This window comes from Salvia miltiorrhiza, chromosome 6 (genome assembly GCF_028751815.1).
Source record: "Salvia miltiorrhiza cultivar Shanhuang (shh) chromosome 6, IMPLAD_Smil_shh, whole genome shotgun sequence".
Taxonomy (NCBI): domain Eukaryota; kingdom Viridiplantae; phylum Streptophyta; class Magnoliopsida; order Lamiales; family Lamiaceae; genus Salvia; species Salvia miltiorrhiza.
Genome location: NC_080392.1, coordinates 27,102,405 through 27,116,622, shown reverse-complemented (window position 1 = coordinate 27,116,622; position 14,218 = coordinate 27,102,405). Strand labels below are relative to the sequence as shown.

The following is a 14,218-nucleotide window of genomic DNA, read 5'->3' as shown; positions in this document are numbered from 1 at the left end:
AAATACAATTAATTATTATTATAAACACTATTTTTTAAGTGAGACTCTTTCTCCACTCACAATACAATAACTATTTTTATTAAAACTAGTGTTGTCCACCTTTGGTAGACGGATGGAGCATAAAATTACAGGGAAAAAAAAATCTTAACCCTAAGGCCGTGTTTGATTTGGCAGTCGGTTTAAGCCCACTTAACTTAAACCACTTTATAGTAATCTGGATTAGGGTGTAGCGGTAAATGGGCCGCGTGTTTGATAGGAATCATTTAACCTACTCTTAGCGCATGCGCGGTGTTTGAATTGCTTTGGTAATTGCAGGTTTAATAGATGATATTACTATATTATCCTCGTCATTTTTTCTTATTTCCACGCGTATCCTCAGCAAAATCCCGCCGAGAATGTGAAGCGTCTGCTATTTCGCGGGCTTGCTCGCCTACTTATATCTCCAAATCGATGGAGATCTTCACATCTGCAGAAACAAAGTTCGAAGAGAGTTGCAAATACCGTTCTAGGTGGAGTTTTCTTTGGATATCGTTGCAGTCGCGATGGCATCGGCGCAGCAAGGTAACTTATGGAGCCATAAGTTTTGCTTATTTCTGCATGTTATTTGAGTTTTTTTTTTCATCGACAGTAAACTGATGCGCCATTGTTTTTGTTCTATTTAAGTTTGTTGTTTGCATTTTTTTTTATCCAGTTAACACTACTTTTTCACTTGTTTTCCAATCCGTAGTATGGTGAATATGCATGCCAGTTTTTATTTTTCTTTTTACTGCTTTGCGTTGAATACTGATGTTGCTGTCTTTAATCTATATTGTAGTTTGGATTTTTATTTTTTTTCATGTTTAAGAATCGTTTCTGTGGTGGATATTATGCTAGTTTTCATATTTTCATTTGCTTCTCAATGAATAACGTTACATGATTCCTAGGGAGTTGTGGTCTAGGCGGTGGCCGTGTTAATAAGACGGAGAAGACACGGAGGAGTTGGACATGTAAGGAGGAGGAAACACTAATCACTTCGTTGAAGGAATTGGTGGTTCAGGGCTGGAAGTCGGATAACGGCTTTAGGGCGGGATACCTAACTAAACTCGAGGAGGGGATGAAGGCTGTGTTTCCAGAAACGGATCTAAAAGGAGTCCCGCACATAAACTCCAAGATATGTGCATGGAAAAAGAATTACTATAGCTTGTCACAGATGTTAGGGCGTAGTGGATTTGGGTTTAATACCAACGGAGACTATTTGATTGATTGCTCGAATGAAATGTGGGAGCAAATAGTGAAGGTACTCTTCAAATTTCTTGCACAAATGTGTTATAGTTTCTAAATGACATTGCTTAACTATGGTTGCTGATACTTCTCCAATGCAGTGTGATCCTAATGCAAGGCTGATGAGATACAAGCCATGGCCGATGCTAGATGATTGGAAAGAGGTTTTCGGGAAAGACCGAGCAACCGGGGAACAAGCTGAGGACTTGCTGGATGCAGTCAACGAGATGCAGCGTCGCGAAAATGTAGAGGTGAACACTCCCGATTCCGATTACCATGTCAATCTTACTGACACGCCGGAGCATGAAATTGTCGAAGAAAGTGTAGGACACAGCAGCAAGGGGACCACCGCATCTGCTGGTGTTGGCAGGAAGCGCAAACAACCGGAAGATATGAGTGCTCTGTGTGAAGTGCTTCGTGAGATCAACCGTACCACAGATAAGAGGCTGGAGAACTTGGCAAATAGGATTGGCTATGACTTTGACATGGGAAAGGCTAGGCAAGAGGTCTTTGATCAGCTTGGTGACATCGGGGGCTTCACTTTGGAGGACAAATTCGATGTGTGCGAGCTCCTCGCAGACAAGACGGAGCGTCTCGAGATTTTTCGCGGCCTGCCGACGAGTGCGAAGGAGGCATATGCGAGGCGTTTCCTTGAGGGGAGGTTCAAGTGACTTCTGATGGTAGTGGTTTGAAGTTTTTTGGTAAAGACTTGGCACATTTATGCTTGGTGCAGTCTTAATTATCTATTTTGATGCTTTTGCATAGACTTTGATGCATTTCCAGTTCTAGTAGTATTTAATAGTTGGTGAACTTGCCACGATGTAGTTTTCCATTTCATAACATTTGTTCTTGTTGTTGGAACAAATGTGACATTGTTGGTGTGTTCTTGCTGATATCTATTTGGTAATTTCCTTTATTTATATTATGTTCTCTTTGATTTTTTATATCATTGGCACGAGCAAACAATTCCTAGCATTGCTAAAAAATCTAGTAACATGAACTAGGCACATCCATATGAATAAGCTTCATCACCACAACATACTCCACAAAAATATTGGAAACATTTTACCATAACTGGTTGCTACGAAAACAAAAGGTGACCATTCTCAAAACCAAATCTAGAGTTCAAGGTTGATGATAGAATCATCATCTTCAGGAAAGAGCTTGCGGACAACAGTTTTCGGTTCTTTCACGATTGGGGAAGTGTCGTCCTCATCATCGGAGAGAACTTGAGTTCGCACTGTAGAGCTTATAGTGATTACTTCATGGCCTAGTTCATGTTTGAGCTTTTTTATTCCAAATAGCGAACACATCTTGTAGTACTCCGGCTCACCAACGTAGTAATAAGCTTGCGCCCACACATTCTCCTTCGCAAATGATACAATATTATGTCAGTTTCTAATTGAAGAAATGGTGACCAGAATGTAAAACAATAATGCAAGAAGGAGGTAGCACTCCAAGAAGATTTTATCCCACACTTCATCAAGCGCGATGATGCGATTCGAAGGTTGATCCCAATGAGTGTCGGGCCTATTCATCAGTTTCACGTAAGTGTTGAATCGGCCCTCCAACGTTATCAATCTTTCTTTGATGTCAAAGGTTGTGAAATCTTTGGCAAACATATCGTTGAGGTCGCCAGTTACAGTAAGGATTGCATGTATGCTGTTGATACCCCATCCGGCTGAATAACGTCAAAAGAAAAGTAGTAGACGTTGTAGTTTAGAGAGAAACAGTTCATCAACATTGTCACTGAAAATATAATGCTATAGCAGGAAGCTTACGAATGATCCCTGTGTCTCTTTCAATCTCAAATATCCTTCGCAGCAGCATCGAGTCCATTTGCCTCTTCCATTCGCCCCCATAGAAGAACCAAGCTTGATCTGGAATATCTTCGAAAAGCATCTTCTTATTGTGATAGATGAATTTTCTGTTGCATTTGAAATAGGGGGTTGGCCTTGGTATTTATAGAAAGATATAGGAATATTTGGAGAGTTATTTCTTAATTGCAGCGTTTAATTAGGGTAGTTGGGGCAATCAAATTTTCTGCATTTATGTTAATGGCCGTGTAGCAGTAAGAAAACAGAGCATAATCAAGTCAAAATCTTGAGTTTCATTGGGCGAATTCTGCTCTCCAAATGGATTAACTTGCAATCTTTAACAATGCATTGAATATAGTCATAATGGGTTGAGTTGTATGGAAGATATGGAAATAGGATTTAATACAGAAGCATAATCACTCGAGTGTAATCACAAAATGTCTTTCCAACATAAACTAGTCTTTTATATATAATATAGATTGCAACATAAAATCAATTCCTATCGTATTTCAAAACATCCTCAAGTTCCTTAACTTTAGCAATAAAGCATTCGAGACGATCTCCATAAAGTTACAAAATAGATTGAAACGAAGTTCGTGCCATCCTAAAACGAAATTCAGTTACACAAGTTTAGCCACAACAAATCCTATCAACATAAACACGATCGCCATGAATATAAAATTATTTTGCTCGTCGGTGTCTCTCCTCACTCTCCCAACTTCAGGTATTGTGTCTCCTGCGCCCAGGCCCAGGTCGTCTCTTGCATTGTCTGTGTAGGAACTGGCAGGTCGTGGAACAGAGGAATTGGAAAATGAGGCAACCGGCGGTGGTGCGCTGAAATATGATGCCTCGCCTTGGCAGTGGACCTCATCAAACCAAAAGAACTCTCCGACATGGCCACCTTTGTGAGGGCATTTGTAATAATAACGACCGGCATTTTGAGCCTTCACTCCTGCGCACCGCAGTAACATCCTTCCATTTCCACAAGAACAAAAAGGGGCAGTAAACCAACCACGATTATCCATAACATACCTATTCCAAAACACCAAAGAGTGAGCAAGAAAAATTCGTGCAGAAAAGGTATAGAAAGCAACAAATACCAACATCTTCCAAATATTGAAAATCATGGGCAGAAAATGTCACAAACAATAATTTCTTGTCCTCACAAAATAATGGAAATTGAGGTTCAAAAATAAATGACACGACAATTTATATATCCCAATGAAGTCAGTGCATTGCAACATATTCTTGCCACATTGATCGGGCAATGGCATCACGCTTCGCAGCCCATTCGGGAGACGACTCAACTGCATCCACATACTCTCCGTGCTCCGGTTCATTGAAAGCATTATCATGTGGTAGATTATCGAATGCTTGTTCGATAGGATCCACGTCCATCTCCGTTCTAATGAAATTATTCAATAAAAAACACGCCATAATAAGTCGATTCTGGACCTTCACGGGATAAAACGTAGAGCTCCTCAAAATCCCCCACCTCATCTTCATAACACCGAAGGCACGTTCAATGATATTCCGAGCCTTCGTGTGGCGCATATTGAACAATTCTTGAGCGTTTTGTGGGCATACGGCTGTAGGTCCCCACTCTTTGAGATGATACCGAACCCCTTTATAGGGTGCGAGAAACCCCTCGGAATTGGCGTATCCATTATCTACGAGATAGTAAGAGCCTACACCAGACCAAACAATGCAATACAATAAACTTGAAGTACTTTGCAGATATGCCATCAATAAAACACTATTATATATGTCCACAACTTACCCCTAGGCACCTTCAATCCATTAGGTCGGTTCAACGCGTCGCGCAAAATCCTAGCATCTGCGGCTGATCCCTCCCATCCCGGCAAAACGTATACAAACTTCATATCTTTGTCACAAACTGCAAGTGTATTTGTTGAAATCTGTCCCTTCCTTGTTCGATACCGCGGTTTATCAATATTTGGCACCATAACATTGATGTATGTGCCGTCTAATGCACCTAAGCAACCCTGTAAACAATGTAATTTTGTAAATTTTTCATAAAAATCAGAATATAGACATATATAGCTTAATGCTTGTAAGAATGCTATATCACATACCTTAAACCATTTCCAACGCGGGTCGGTTGAAGCTTCCTGTACCGCGGTGGGCCTTACCAGCAGTATACCATGGAGACGCAAGACAGCTCTCAGCACAACATGAATATAATGTGACACGGTCTGCCCACTTCTCCAAAAATCGAACTTAACAACACGATTCTTTTTGTGGTGAGCAAGTACAGAAAGAAATAACGCAACTTGCTCCTCCACAGACACAAACCTACCATTTTTCAGCCCACACAAGTCTCTCAACAACAGACACAGCCTACCGAATGTATTTCGGTCCATCCTCAAATTTGTTAGACAATCGACATCGCTAAAACCTATAATTCGATTAAGGTGCTTTACTTGATCTGGGATTCTATGCAGCATCCCATACGGCACAGCTAGAACTCTACGCTTACGTTTCTGGGACCTTGCCCTATCAACAGCATCGACAACGACCGAAATTTGCATCATCTGATCATGCAAAATTTCCTCTACGGCCATATACACACAAGCATTCTTACGCCGTATAATATCCATCAGGCTGGGCATACAACATTCAAAAATAATTCACAAATGCATAACTTAAAACACAAGAGCAATGCGATGTGCATACATTTTATAGCAGCAACAAAACAACAAAGTCACCATTCCAACATTTACACAACTTCACAGTAAGACACTCTTGAACTGGGAAAGAAAATGGAATTGAAACACTCGTCAATTGCAAAGAAAATGGGCTTGAAACACTCACAGAACAGATAACAGTAGTCCGTTGAAAATTCAATTGAACAACAGCCGACCACCGCTCGACGGCAATTGAAGTCGGCGACGATAGACCCAGCAAATCGCGCACCCCTGCAGTCCAACGCAAACACCGGGTAATGAACATTCAAGATGACGAGTAAGGAATGATAAATATCGTTCCAGTTGCTCCAAAAAACTTGACTCAATTGAAATTGAAATCCTTATTCATAGAGACAGAAAAATACCTGTAGATCGAAGAAGAAGGTGTGGGGCGGCGCGAACTCGTTGCACCTTGTTCCCTTGAAATTTCTGCTCACAATTGCAAATGAGCGGCAGATGGGAAAATGAATATATTTGGAATTTGAAAAGAGGGGCAAATATGTGAGAATCGAAATTACGCAATAACCTAGATTAGCTAACCAGGGGGGAGCCTCAGTTAGCTTTCCTCGAGAAATCCATCATTTTAGGCCGGGCCTAGTGTTTTTGAAGGGCTTTCAGCTTTATTTTACTTGGAGTTCAAACGCAAAAGTTAGCCCATTAAAGGAGCTAATACGCCAATTACAAGGAAATCAAACTGGCCCTAAGAATTGAGCTAAGTGACTCATGATTTTATAAGACAGGAACATAAATCAATTTATTTTTTCAAGTTGAAGATTTTTGAAATGAAAATTTAAGGTGAAAATATTTTTTTTGAAAACATAAAAAATTAGGGACACAACATTAATCTTAATGTATATATTAAATAAAAAGGTTATTAGCTTGTACATACATAAATTTTTTTCGCTTTCTAAAATTTAACATGACTTTTATTTTCTAACCATAAATACATGAATTTATTGTTTTTTCTGATTTTTGACACAGACAATGAAAAACTTTGACGTGAAGACCGGGATACCATGTCATTCACTCTCCAATCAAAATAATGAATACAGCTACTCTATCCAAATGCATACTCCCTCCGTCCACAATTTAAAGCCCTATTTCCCCTTAAATTTTTGTCCACAATTTAAAGCCCTATTCTGCTTTTTGTACCTTTTTACCCTCCCTCTTTATTTAAAATTACTACCATTTGCCACTAATGGACCCACCTTACAACACATTTATTATTTTTATATTCTATATTTATTACATTTTATCACTAGTGGACCCACCACACAACACCTTTAACACTTTAGTCAACTACTTTATCACTTTAGTCAACTACCCTTTTATTTCATCCACATCACCATTTTCAGCTTTCTTAGTCTCCGTGCCCACATCAAAGTGGGGCTTTAAATTGTGGACGGAGGGAGTATTATGTAGTCCACGTCATGTATTCCAGCCTCCACGTCAATAGTAAATAGAGTTTTTCTTTATCAATGACAAAAAAAAAAAAAAAAAAAAAAAAAAAAAAAAAACGCTAAGTTCAAGTATTTGTGGGTGGAATATAAAAAAAGGAGGTAATATATGAAATTGGTCACTTTCGTATAGTAAATTTAAAAATTAGCATCTTAAATAAAAACTTTAAAAATTGATCACTTTTTATGTAAAAGTACAAAATTACTCTTTACATTAAAATTAAAATTAAAAAAAATGGCCACTATCTTTCCTCCCTCACAACATCATCTACTTCATTATATATATATAGGGAATGGCTAAAATAAGAGCATTTCTTAAGATATAAAATAAGAATAATTTTCAGCCCTTAGATCATCACGATATACGGTTGATTCGTAATCCTGTTGGATGGATTTATGGTCCTGAGTTCGAATCCCAAAGGTAGCAAAAAATTATTTTTCACAATTCATACCTTTATACAGCGAATTCATACGTGTTCTATATAAAATTCATACATTAAAAATTGCTCTTATTTTTTATTTTAAGATGTGCTCTCACGGTAGCCCACCCCTATATATATATATATATATATATATATATATATATATATATATATATATATATAGGGGCGCGCTCCAGTGAGACCCCATAATTTTCGTGAAACACTAGGACAATGAATAAGACATATAATACTAATGAACAAAACGTATATCTAATGAACAAGATGTATATACTGATGAAAAATAAAATTTAAAAAATTCGTAATGAATAAGACATATATACTGATGAACAGGGCCGTATATACTGATGAACAATGCAGTATATGCTGATGAATAACAAAATTTAAAATATTCTGCTCCCTCCAGGATTCGAACCCTGTGAAAAAAAATCACCCTCCAGATACAATATCAGCCAGATGATTGATAAAATAAACGCACCAGATCGTGCCCTAGATCTCACTAAAATTAGGGGGTCTCATTGGAGCGCCCCCCTATATATATATATATATCTCCAAATGTTGAGGAAGAACTTCACCACCATCAGCAGAGAGTTCAATTACAGTTTGTATAAATTCGGAATAATGTTGCAGGAGAGTGGTGGAATGAATTGATTATGTGTTGCAGCCAAATACTCCATCCGTCCTACGAAGCTTGAGCAGTATTCTTTTTCGAGATGTCCCGCGAAGCTTGAGCACTTTCCTTATATGGTAAAAGTTTTTCCCTTTATTCACCTTTTCACTTTTTCACCTACCACACTTAACACACAAAATACTAACTCCTAAAAATTCGTGCCAAATAGAAATTACTCAAGTTTCACGAGACGAAGGGAGTATATATATATATATATATATATATATATATATATATATATTAAAGCAAAATAAACTCTATCCTACGTGGCGTTGTATAATCACTCAATTCCAATTTTCCTCAATTCTCATTCATTCTTATTTTTTCTAAATTTTTAATCAACAAATTTCGATAGATATCTAATAAATAATATATATGCTAGAACTCCAACTCAACCATTTTCTTTTTGAAAAATTCGAAATTATCAAAAACAAAGATATATATCCAAATTTGTGTTAATTTTTATCTTCTTCTTCATTAAGTTTGATCCCGTGCCATGTATTCAAATAATAATAATATTTTAAAATTATTATAACATTTATATAATAAATAACATAGAATAGTATAAACTCAAGTTGCAAATTGATTCGTTTATTATTATGATTTTAAATTCAATTGCAACCATAAAGTCAAATTATACATTTTATAAATACAGAATCTATTAATGCAATTAGTAATATCAGACATACGTTTAACATCTTTTTTTTTTTTTTAATTTATTGTTATGTGATATAAGTATATAGCCCACCTTGGGATAGAACCGAATTTAGGAAATACATTATATAAAAAAAATTAAAATAAATTGTTAGGGTTGATAAAATAAAATAAAAAATAGGATATATACATTTTTAGTTTTTGATTATAAATGTTATTAATGATCTATTAAAATAAATAATTTGATAGAGAGACATTAGTGGAACATAAAAAATATTGAAACATTGAATCTGAATCAATATATTATTCATTAAAATAAAAATTTATGCATTAATTTCTAAGAACATTAATCAATTGTACTAATAAAAAAGTTTAATACACAAGTATGTAAAGACAGTATCATACACAAAATAAGAAAAAAAAATATTAATATTTTGCAGTAAACATAATATGATCTTATTAATATTTGGTTGTATATCATTAAATATAGGGAAAATTGCACCTAAATACACAAACTTTGCCAAAAATCCATATTTGACGCGAAGTTAGGATTTTACATTTTAATACACCAACTTTCGTTGTTGTCCAAATTTGACACGACTTAATTCTTAAAAATTCAAAAAACAACCCCTTTTTGTAAATAATTATACAAAAACCCATTTATGTTATAATTTGGGACATTTAAACCAAAACAAGATATTCCTTTATGATGTTTTCTTTTAAACCATTTTAGGCGCGGATCAAAGATAAAAAGAAAACATCATAAGGAAATATCTTGTTTTGGTTTAAATGTCCCAAATTATAACATAAGTGGGTCTTTGTATAATTATTTACAAAAAGGGGTTGTTTTTTGAATTTTTAATAATTAAGTCGTGTCAAATTTGGACAACAACGAAAGTTGGTGTATTAAAATGCAAAATCCTAACTTCGCGTCAAATATGGATTTTTGGCAAAGTTTGTGTATTTTCACGCAATTATCCCTTAAATATATACTAACTATAATGCATCTATGATTTATGGTTTATAGTTTTGATTTAGATATTATATTGTTCTAATGACTTTTATTAAACAGATTTGCAATTAACAAATGACCAATTAAAAAATATAGCATTGGTTGAAATTGAGAAGTTGCTTTTAGCTAATTCCACCAGTTTAGTCAATTTTCCTGGCATGCAGTTACCGAACGAAACTGTAATATCTAATTCAGAAAATCTACTGATATTAGAAGAGATTACTTACAACATAGAAGAAATGAAAGAAGAGCACGCCAAGCTATATCCCTCTTTGACAAATGAGCAAAGAATGGTTTATGAAACAATAATGACGGTGGTTGATAAAGGCGACGGAGGATTTTTCTTTCTATATGGATATGGTGGTACATGAAAGACATATATTTGGAACACCTTATGCTCGCCCAGACGTGGGAGGGGCGATATAGTACTTCCAGTAGCTTCGAGTGGTATAGCATCGTTACTGTTGCGTAGGGGCAGGACTGCACACTCTAGATTCGGTATACCATTGGATTGCCACGAAAACTCCACATGCAGCAAGATAAATCCAGATAACGATTTAACTGGACTACTAGAGAAAATAAAACTTATTATTTGGGATGAGGCACCAATGGCACACAAATACTGTTTTGAAGCGCATGATAGAAGCCTAAGGGATATTATGAGATCTTCCGATAGGTTTGGAAAATCTTTTGGAGGTTTGGTGGTTGTTTTAGGAGGCGACTTTCGACAGATACTCCCAATGATCCCTAAGGGAAGTCGGCATGACATCGTGCGTGCCTCTATAAGTTCATCTCAACTTTGAAATTCGTGTCAAGTTCTCAAGTTAACTAAGAACATGAGATTACATGTACAGATGTACTTTACTCTAAATCTCAATATATAATTTAAAAAATTATATTACCATGCATAATTTATTAATAATATTTTTATTCCAATTAACTAATATTCAAATATAAAAATTACTAATTATTTGTATCTATGTATTTATCTTAATAATTTTATCTTGCATTGTTTATTTCTCGCATTTATTTATTTTTATATAAAATTACCATTAACCCTATAGTTAATCATTCTTAGCTTTAATGCAATTAAAATATTAAAAGTAAGAAAAATTAAACGAAAATAGAATTTATCCAATTTGAACCTTCTGATGGGATACGAGTTATGTAGCTATTTAAGTTTTGATTAATTGTCTTTCTTTGTACATAAAATAAATGCGTAATCATTTGATAAAAGTACATTTTGGTTTCAGTCAAATACTTCTGGTTCGGATGTAGAAGAAACCAAAGAATTTGCAGAATGGATACTTAAAATAGGTGATGGTACAGCCGGACAAAGTCTTAGTAATGGAGAATCTATTGTGGCATTATCAGAAGGTATTCTTATACGCGATGCAACAAATCCTATTGCAGCTATAGTGGAAAACACATACCATGATGTGATGAATAATGCATTTGATCCAGAAATGTTTAAGAATAGAGCTATCTTGGCCCCCACCAATGAGATGGTTGATACGATCAATGATTACGTCATGTCTTTAATGTCTACCAAGGAAAAGGTTTACCTAAGTTCAGATAGCATTTGCAAAGAAGATGGACAAGTGGACCTCGATGAACATGTATTCTTTGTTGAATATCTCAACACAATCAAGTGTTCAGGATTGTCGAGTCATGAAATTAAATTGAAAGAGGGATGCATAATCATGCTTCTCAGAAATATTGATCCATCTAATGAGCTTTGCAGTGGGACTAGCTGATAGTAACTCAACTTGGGGAACGTGTAATTGAAGGCAAGCTCATTTTAGGAAAAAATGCGGGCAAGAAGTTTCCTATAGTTAGAATGATTATGAGTCCATTAGAATTCACTAAATTCCCAATTCGATTTCAGAGAAGACAATTCCCTGTAAGTGTTTGTTTTGCTATGACAATAAATAAAAGTTAGGAACAATCTCTTTCAAATGTAGGATTATACCTACCGAAACCAATTTTTAGTGATTGATAACTTTATGTGGCAATCTCAAGAGTCACTAGAAAAAGAGGTCTAAAGATTTTAGTATATGATGAGAGTGGTCATACGCAAGATGCAACAACTAATGGGGGGTATGATGAAATTTTCTATAGATTATGAGGTAATTGCAAATTTAATAATTTATTCAATCTTTACAAGTTTAAGTCATTGATGATATTATTTTAATTATTTTTTATTTTTTTTTTCAGTTACTGGTTCTAGCTACATGTATCTAATATAGGTATGTTTCAAATAATTGTTGTAATTTCTAAGATATTTAATTTAGGTTGATTTCATATAAATATTACATCTTTTTACTTTAAAATAATTTTATTAAATGCTTTATTTTAATTAAAAGAAATTCATGAAATATAAAATGTATTGAATAATTAGAAAAATTAAAATTATAATAGTTCCTCATGGAATTTAAATACGAGTATATAAATTATTAATAAAATTTATACTCCCTCCGTCCGCCAAAAGTGGACCATTTTTACTATATTGGGCGTCCACAAAGAGTATACCACTTTCTTTTTATAGAAATGGTCCCACCATCCAATTTAATACTCCCTCCGTCCCACTTCAATTGGCACTTTTACTTTGGGCACGTAGATTAAGAATAAAGGGTTGAGTGTGTAAAGTGGGTGGGGGCCATTTGTTTAATGTGTGTAGAGAAGGTAGAGACCACATGCTATTTTTGGAAAGTGCCAATTGAAGTGAGACAAACAAAAAAGGCAAGTGTGCCAATTGAAGTGGGACAGAGGGAGTATTTTATCCTTACAAACACTATTTATTTACAAAAAAAACCACTTCAAATTCAATCTCAACCACACATCTCATAAAGTGGTGGGATCCTTTCTCCACTACATCAAAATTATCACCAATTTTATTAAATTCCGTGCCTAGCCAAAGTGGTCCACTTTTGACAGACGGAGGGAGTATATAATAATTGATTCCCGTCTATCGACGGGTTACAGACTAGTAAGAATTAACACCTTTTAGCTTTAGTTGAACATGAATTGGATGGTGCCTCCAACACGTACACAATGTAGTTGCTACCTTTTTGCGCCACCATTTCTCTCTCTCTCTCTCTCTCTCATAATTATGATTAAATATTATTGTATTTGTATTGGTAATTAATTACTCCCTCCGTCCCAAGAAAGTTGGCCACGTTCTTTTCGGCACGGAGATTAAGAAATATATTGTTATGAGTTAATTAAGTGGTTTCATATGTTTAAATGACTTTTGTTTATTTGCTTAATTAGTAAATCTGCCAGCAACTCGCCGTCGCCGTCGCCGGCGACCGGCGACCGGAGACCGGAGCACCACCACCACCGACCACTCTCAGATTCAAGAGCACCACCCTCAAATCTGAAAACAACCACCACCACCGTTGCCGGCGCCCCTCGCCCCCTTCTCAAATCACAAACCAGATCCCACCATCGGGCATCTAAAAAACATGCAAAAAACTTCAAGAATTACAGAGACCAGGTCCCGGAAGAGGGCTAGGGCTCGCGACCACCGGGCATCTCAAATCGCAAAACCAGATCCCGGAAGAGGGCTAGGGCTCGCGACTCTGGAATTACAGAGACCAGGTGGAATTCGGAAGAGGCTTAGGGCTTGCGACTCCGGAATTACACAGAGAGATAAAGAAGACAGAAGCGGCGGCAGTCGCGGCGCAGGCCAGAGAGGCGGCGGCCATGGGGGCGGCGTGCCGCCGGAGAAGAAGACAGAAGGCGGAAGTGTCTGGGAGATGGAGGCCGGTCGACGGCTACCTCGCCGGAGGGAGTCGCGGCTCTTCCTATTTCCGGTGACATGGAGGTCAGAGGTGGGGCGAGAGGGAGAGAGCAGAGGCCAGGGAGAGGGAAAGGGTCGGCGGTGGTCGCAGCGAAGACCACGACGGTGGCGGCCGGAGGGGCGAGAGGAGGCGGCGGCGACCATGGGGGTGGCACCCGCCGGAGAAGAAGAGAGAAGGGGGTGGGGCGCTGGGGGAGGTGGGGTGGCTGTGTGCGTGTGTTAGTGTGTGTTTTGTGTGTGTGTTTTTAAATAAAGGTGATTTAGATTTAATTAGAAAATTTTAATTGAGTGTAGAAGATAGGTTTAATTAGGTGTAGATTAGTTGATTAATTATAAAGTTTAATTTGGTGTAATTTTTACCCAAAAAGGAAAGTAGCCAACTTTAGTGGGACGCC

At 36.7% G+C, this 14,218-nt stretch overlaps 2 protein-coding genes and 1 long non-coding RNA gene across 3 annotated transcripts; 1 reads left to right on the top strand and 2 right to left on the bottom strand.

The window, feature by feature from the left end:
• Window positions 1–4,207: 4,207 nt before the first annotated feature.
• On the bottom strand, window positions 4,208–5,698 carry LOC130990703 (protein ALP1-like). The gene is made up of 3 exons (XM_057914931.1): window positions 5,174–5,698; window positions 4,858–5,083; window positions 4,208–4,765 (listed from the first exon to the last, which is right to left on the bottom strand). Exons 1-3 carry the CDS (start codon window positions 5,696–5,698, stop codon window positions 4,305–4,307), a joined length of 1,212 nt encoding a protein of 403 aa, XP_057770914.1. The 3' UTR covers window positions 4,208–4,304.
• Window positions 5,699–5,724: 26 nt separating this feature from the next.
• Window positions 5,725–6,473, bottom strand: LOC130988959 (uncharacterized). The gene is made up of 2 exons (XR_009090340.1): window positions 6,151–6,473; window positions 5,725–6,016 (listed from the first exon to the last, which is right to left on the bottom strand). It is a non-coding gene; the product is annotated as an uncharacterized LOC130988959 (long non-coding RNA).
• A 4,153-nt stretch (window positions 6,474–10,626) lies between these two features.
• LOC130990702 (uncharacterized) lies at window positions 10,627–11,775 on the top strand. The gene is made up of 2 exons (XM_057914930.1): window positions 10,627–10,788; window positions 11,272–11,775. Exons 1-2 carry the CDS (start codon window positions 10,627–10,629, stop codon window positions 11,773–11,775), a joined length of 666 nt encoding a protein of 221 aa, XP_057770913.1.
• Window positions 11,776–14,218: the final 2,443 nt, after the last annotated feature.

Bases quoted from the DNA above. Each gene is read 5' to 3' on its own strand.
- LOC130990703 (XM_057914931.1), bottom strand. From the start codon at position 5,698: ATGGATATTATACGGCGTAAGAATGCTTGTGTGTATATGGCCGTAGAG. The intron at 5,084-5,173 runs GTATGTGATATA...CATTGTTTACAG, and splicing joins CGCGTTGGAAATGGTTTAAG to GGTTGCTTAGGTGCATTAGA. The intron at 4,766-4,857 runs GTAAGTTGTGGA...GGTCTGGTGTAG, and splicing joins TGGATTGAAGGTGCCTAGGG to GCTCTTACTATCTCGTAGAT.
- LOC130990702 (XM_057914930.1), top strand. From the start codon at position 10,627: ATGGCACACAAATACTGTTTTGAAGCGCATGATAGAAGCCTAAGGGAT. The intron at 10,789-11,271 runs GTGCGTGCCTCT...TTTTGGTTTCAG, and splicing joins AGGGAAGTCGGCATGACATC to TCAAATACTTCTGGTTCGGA.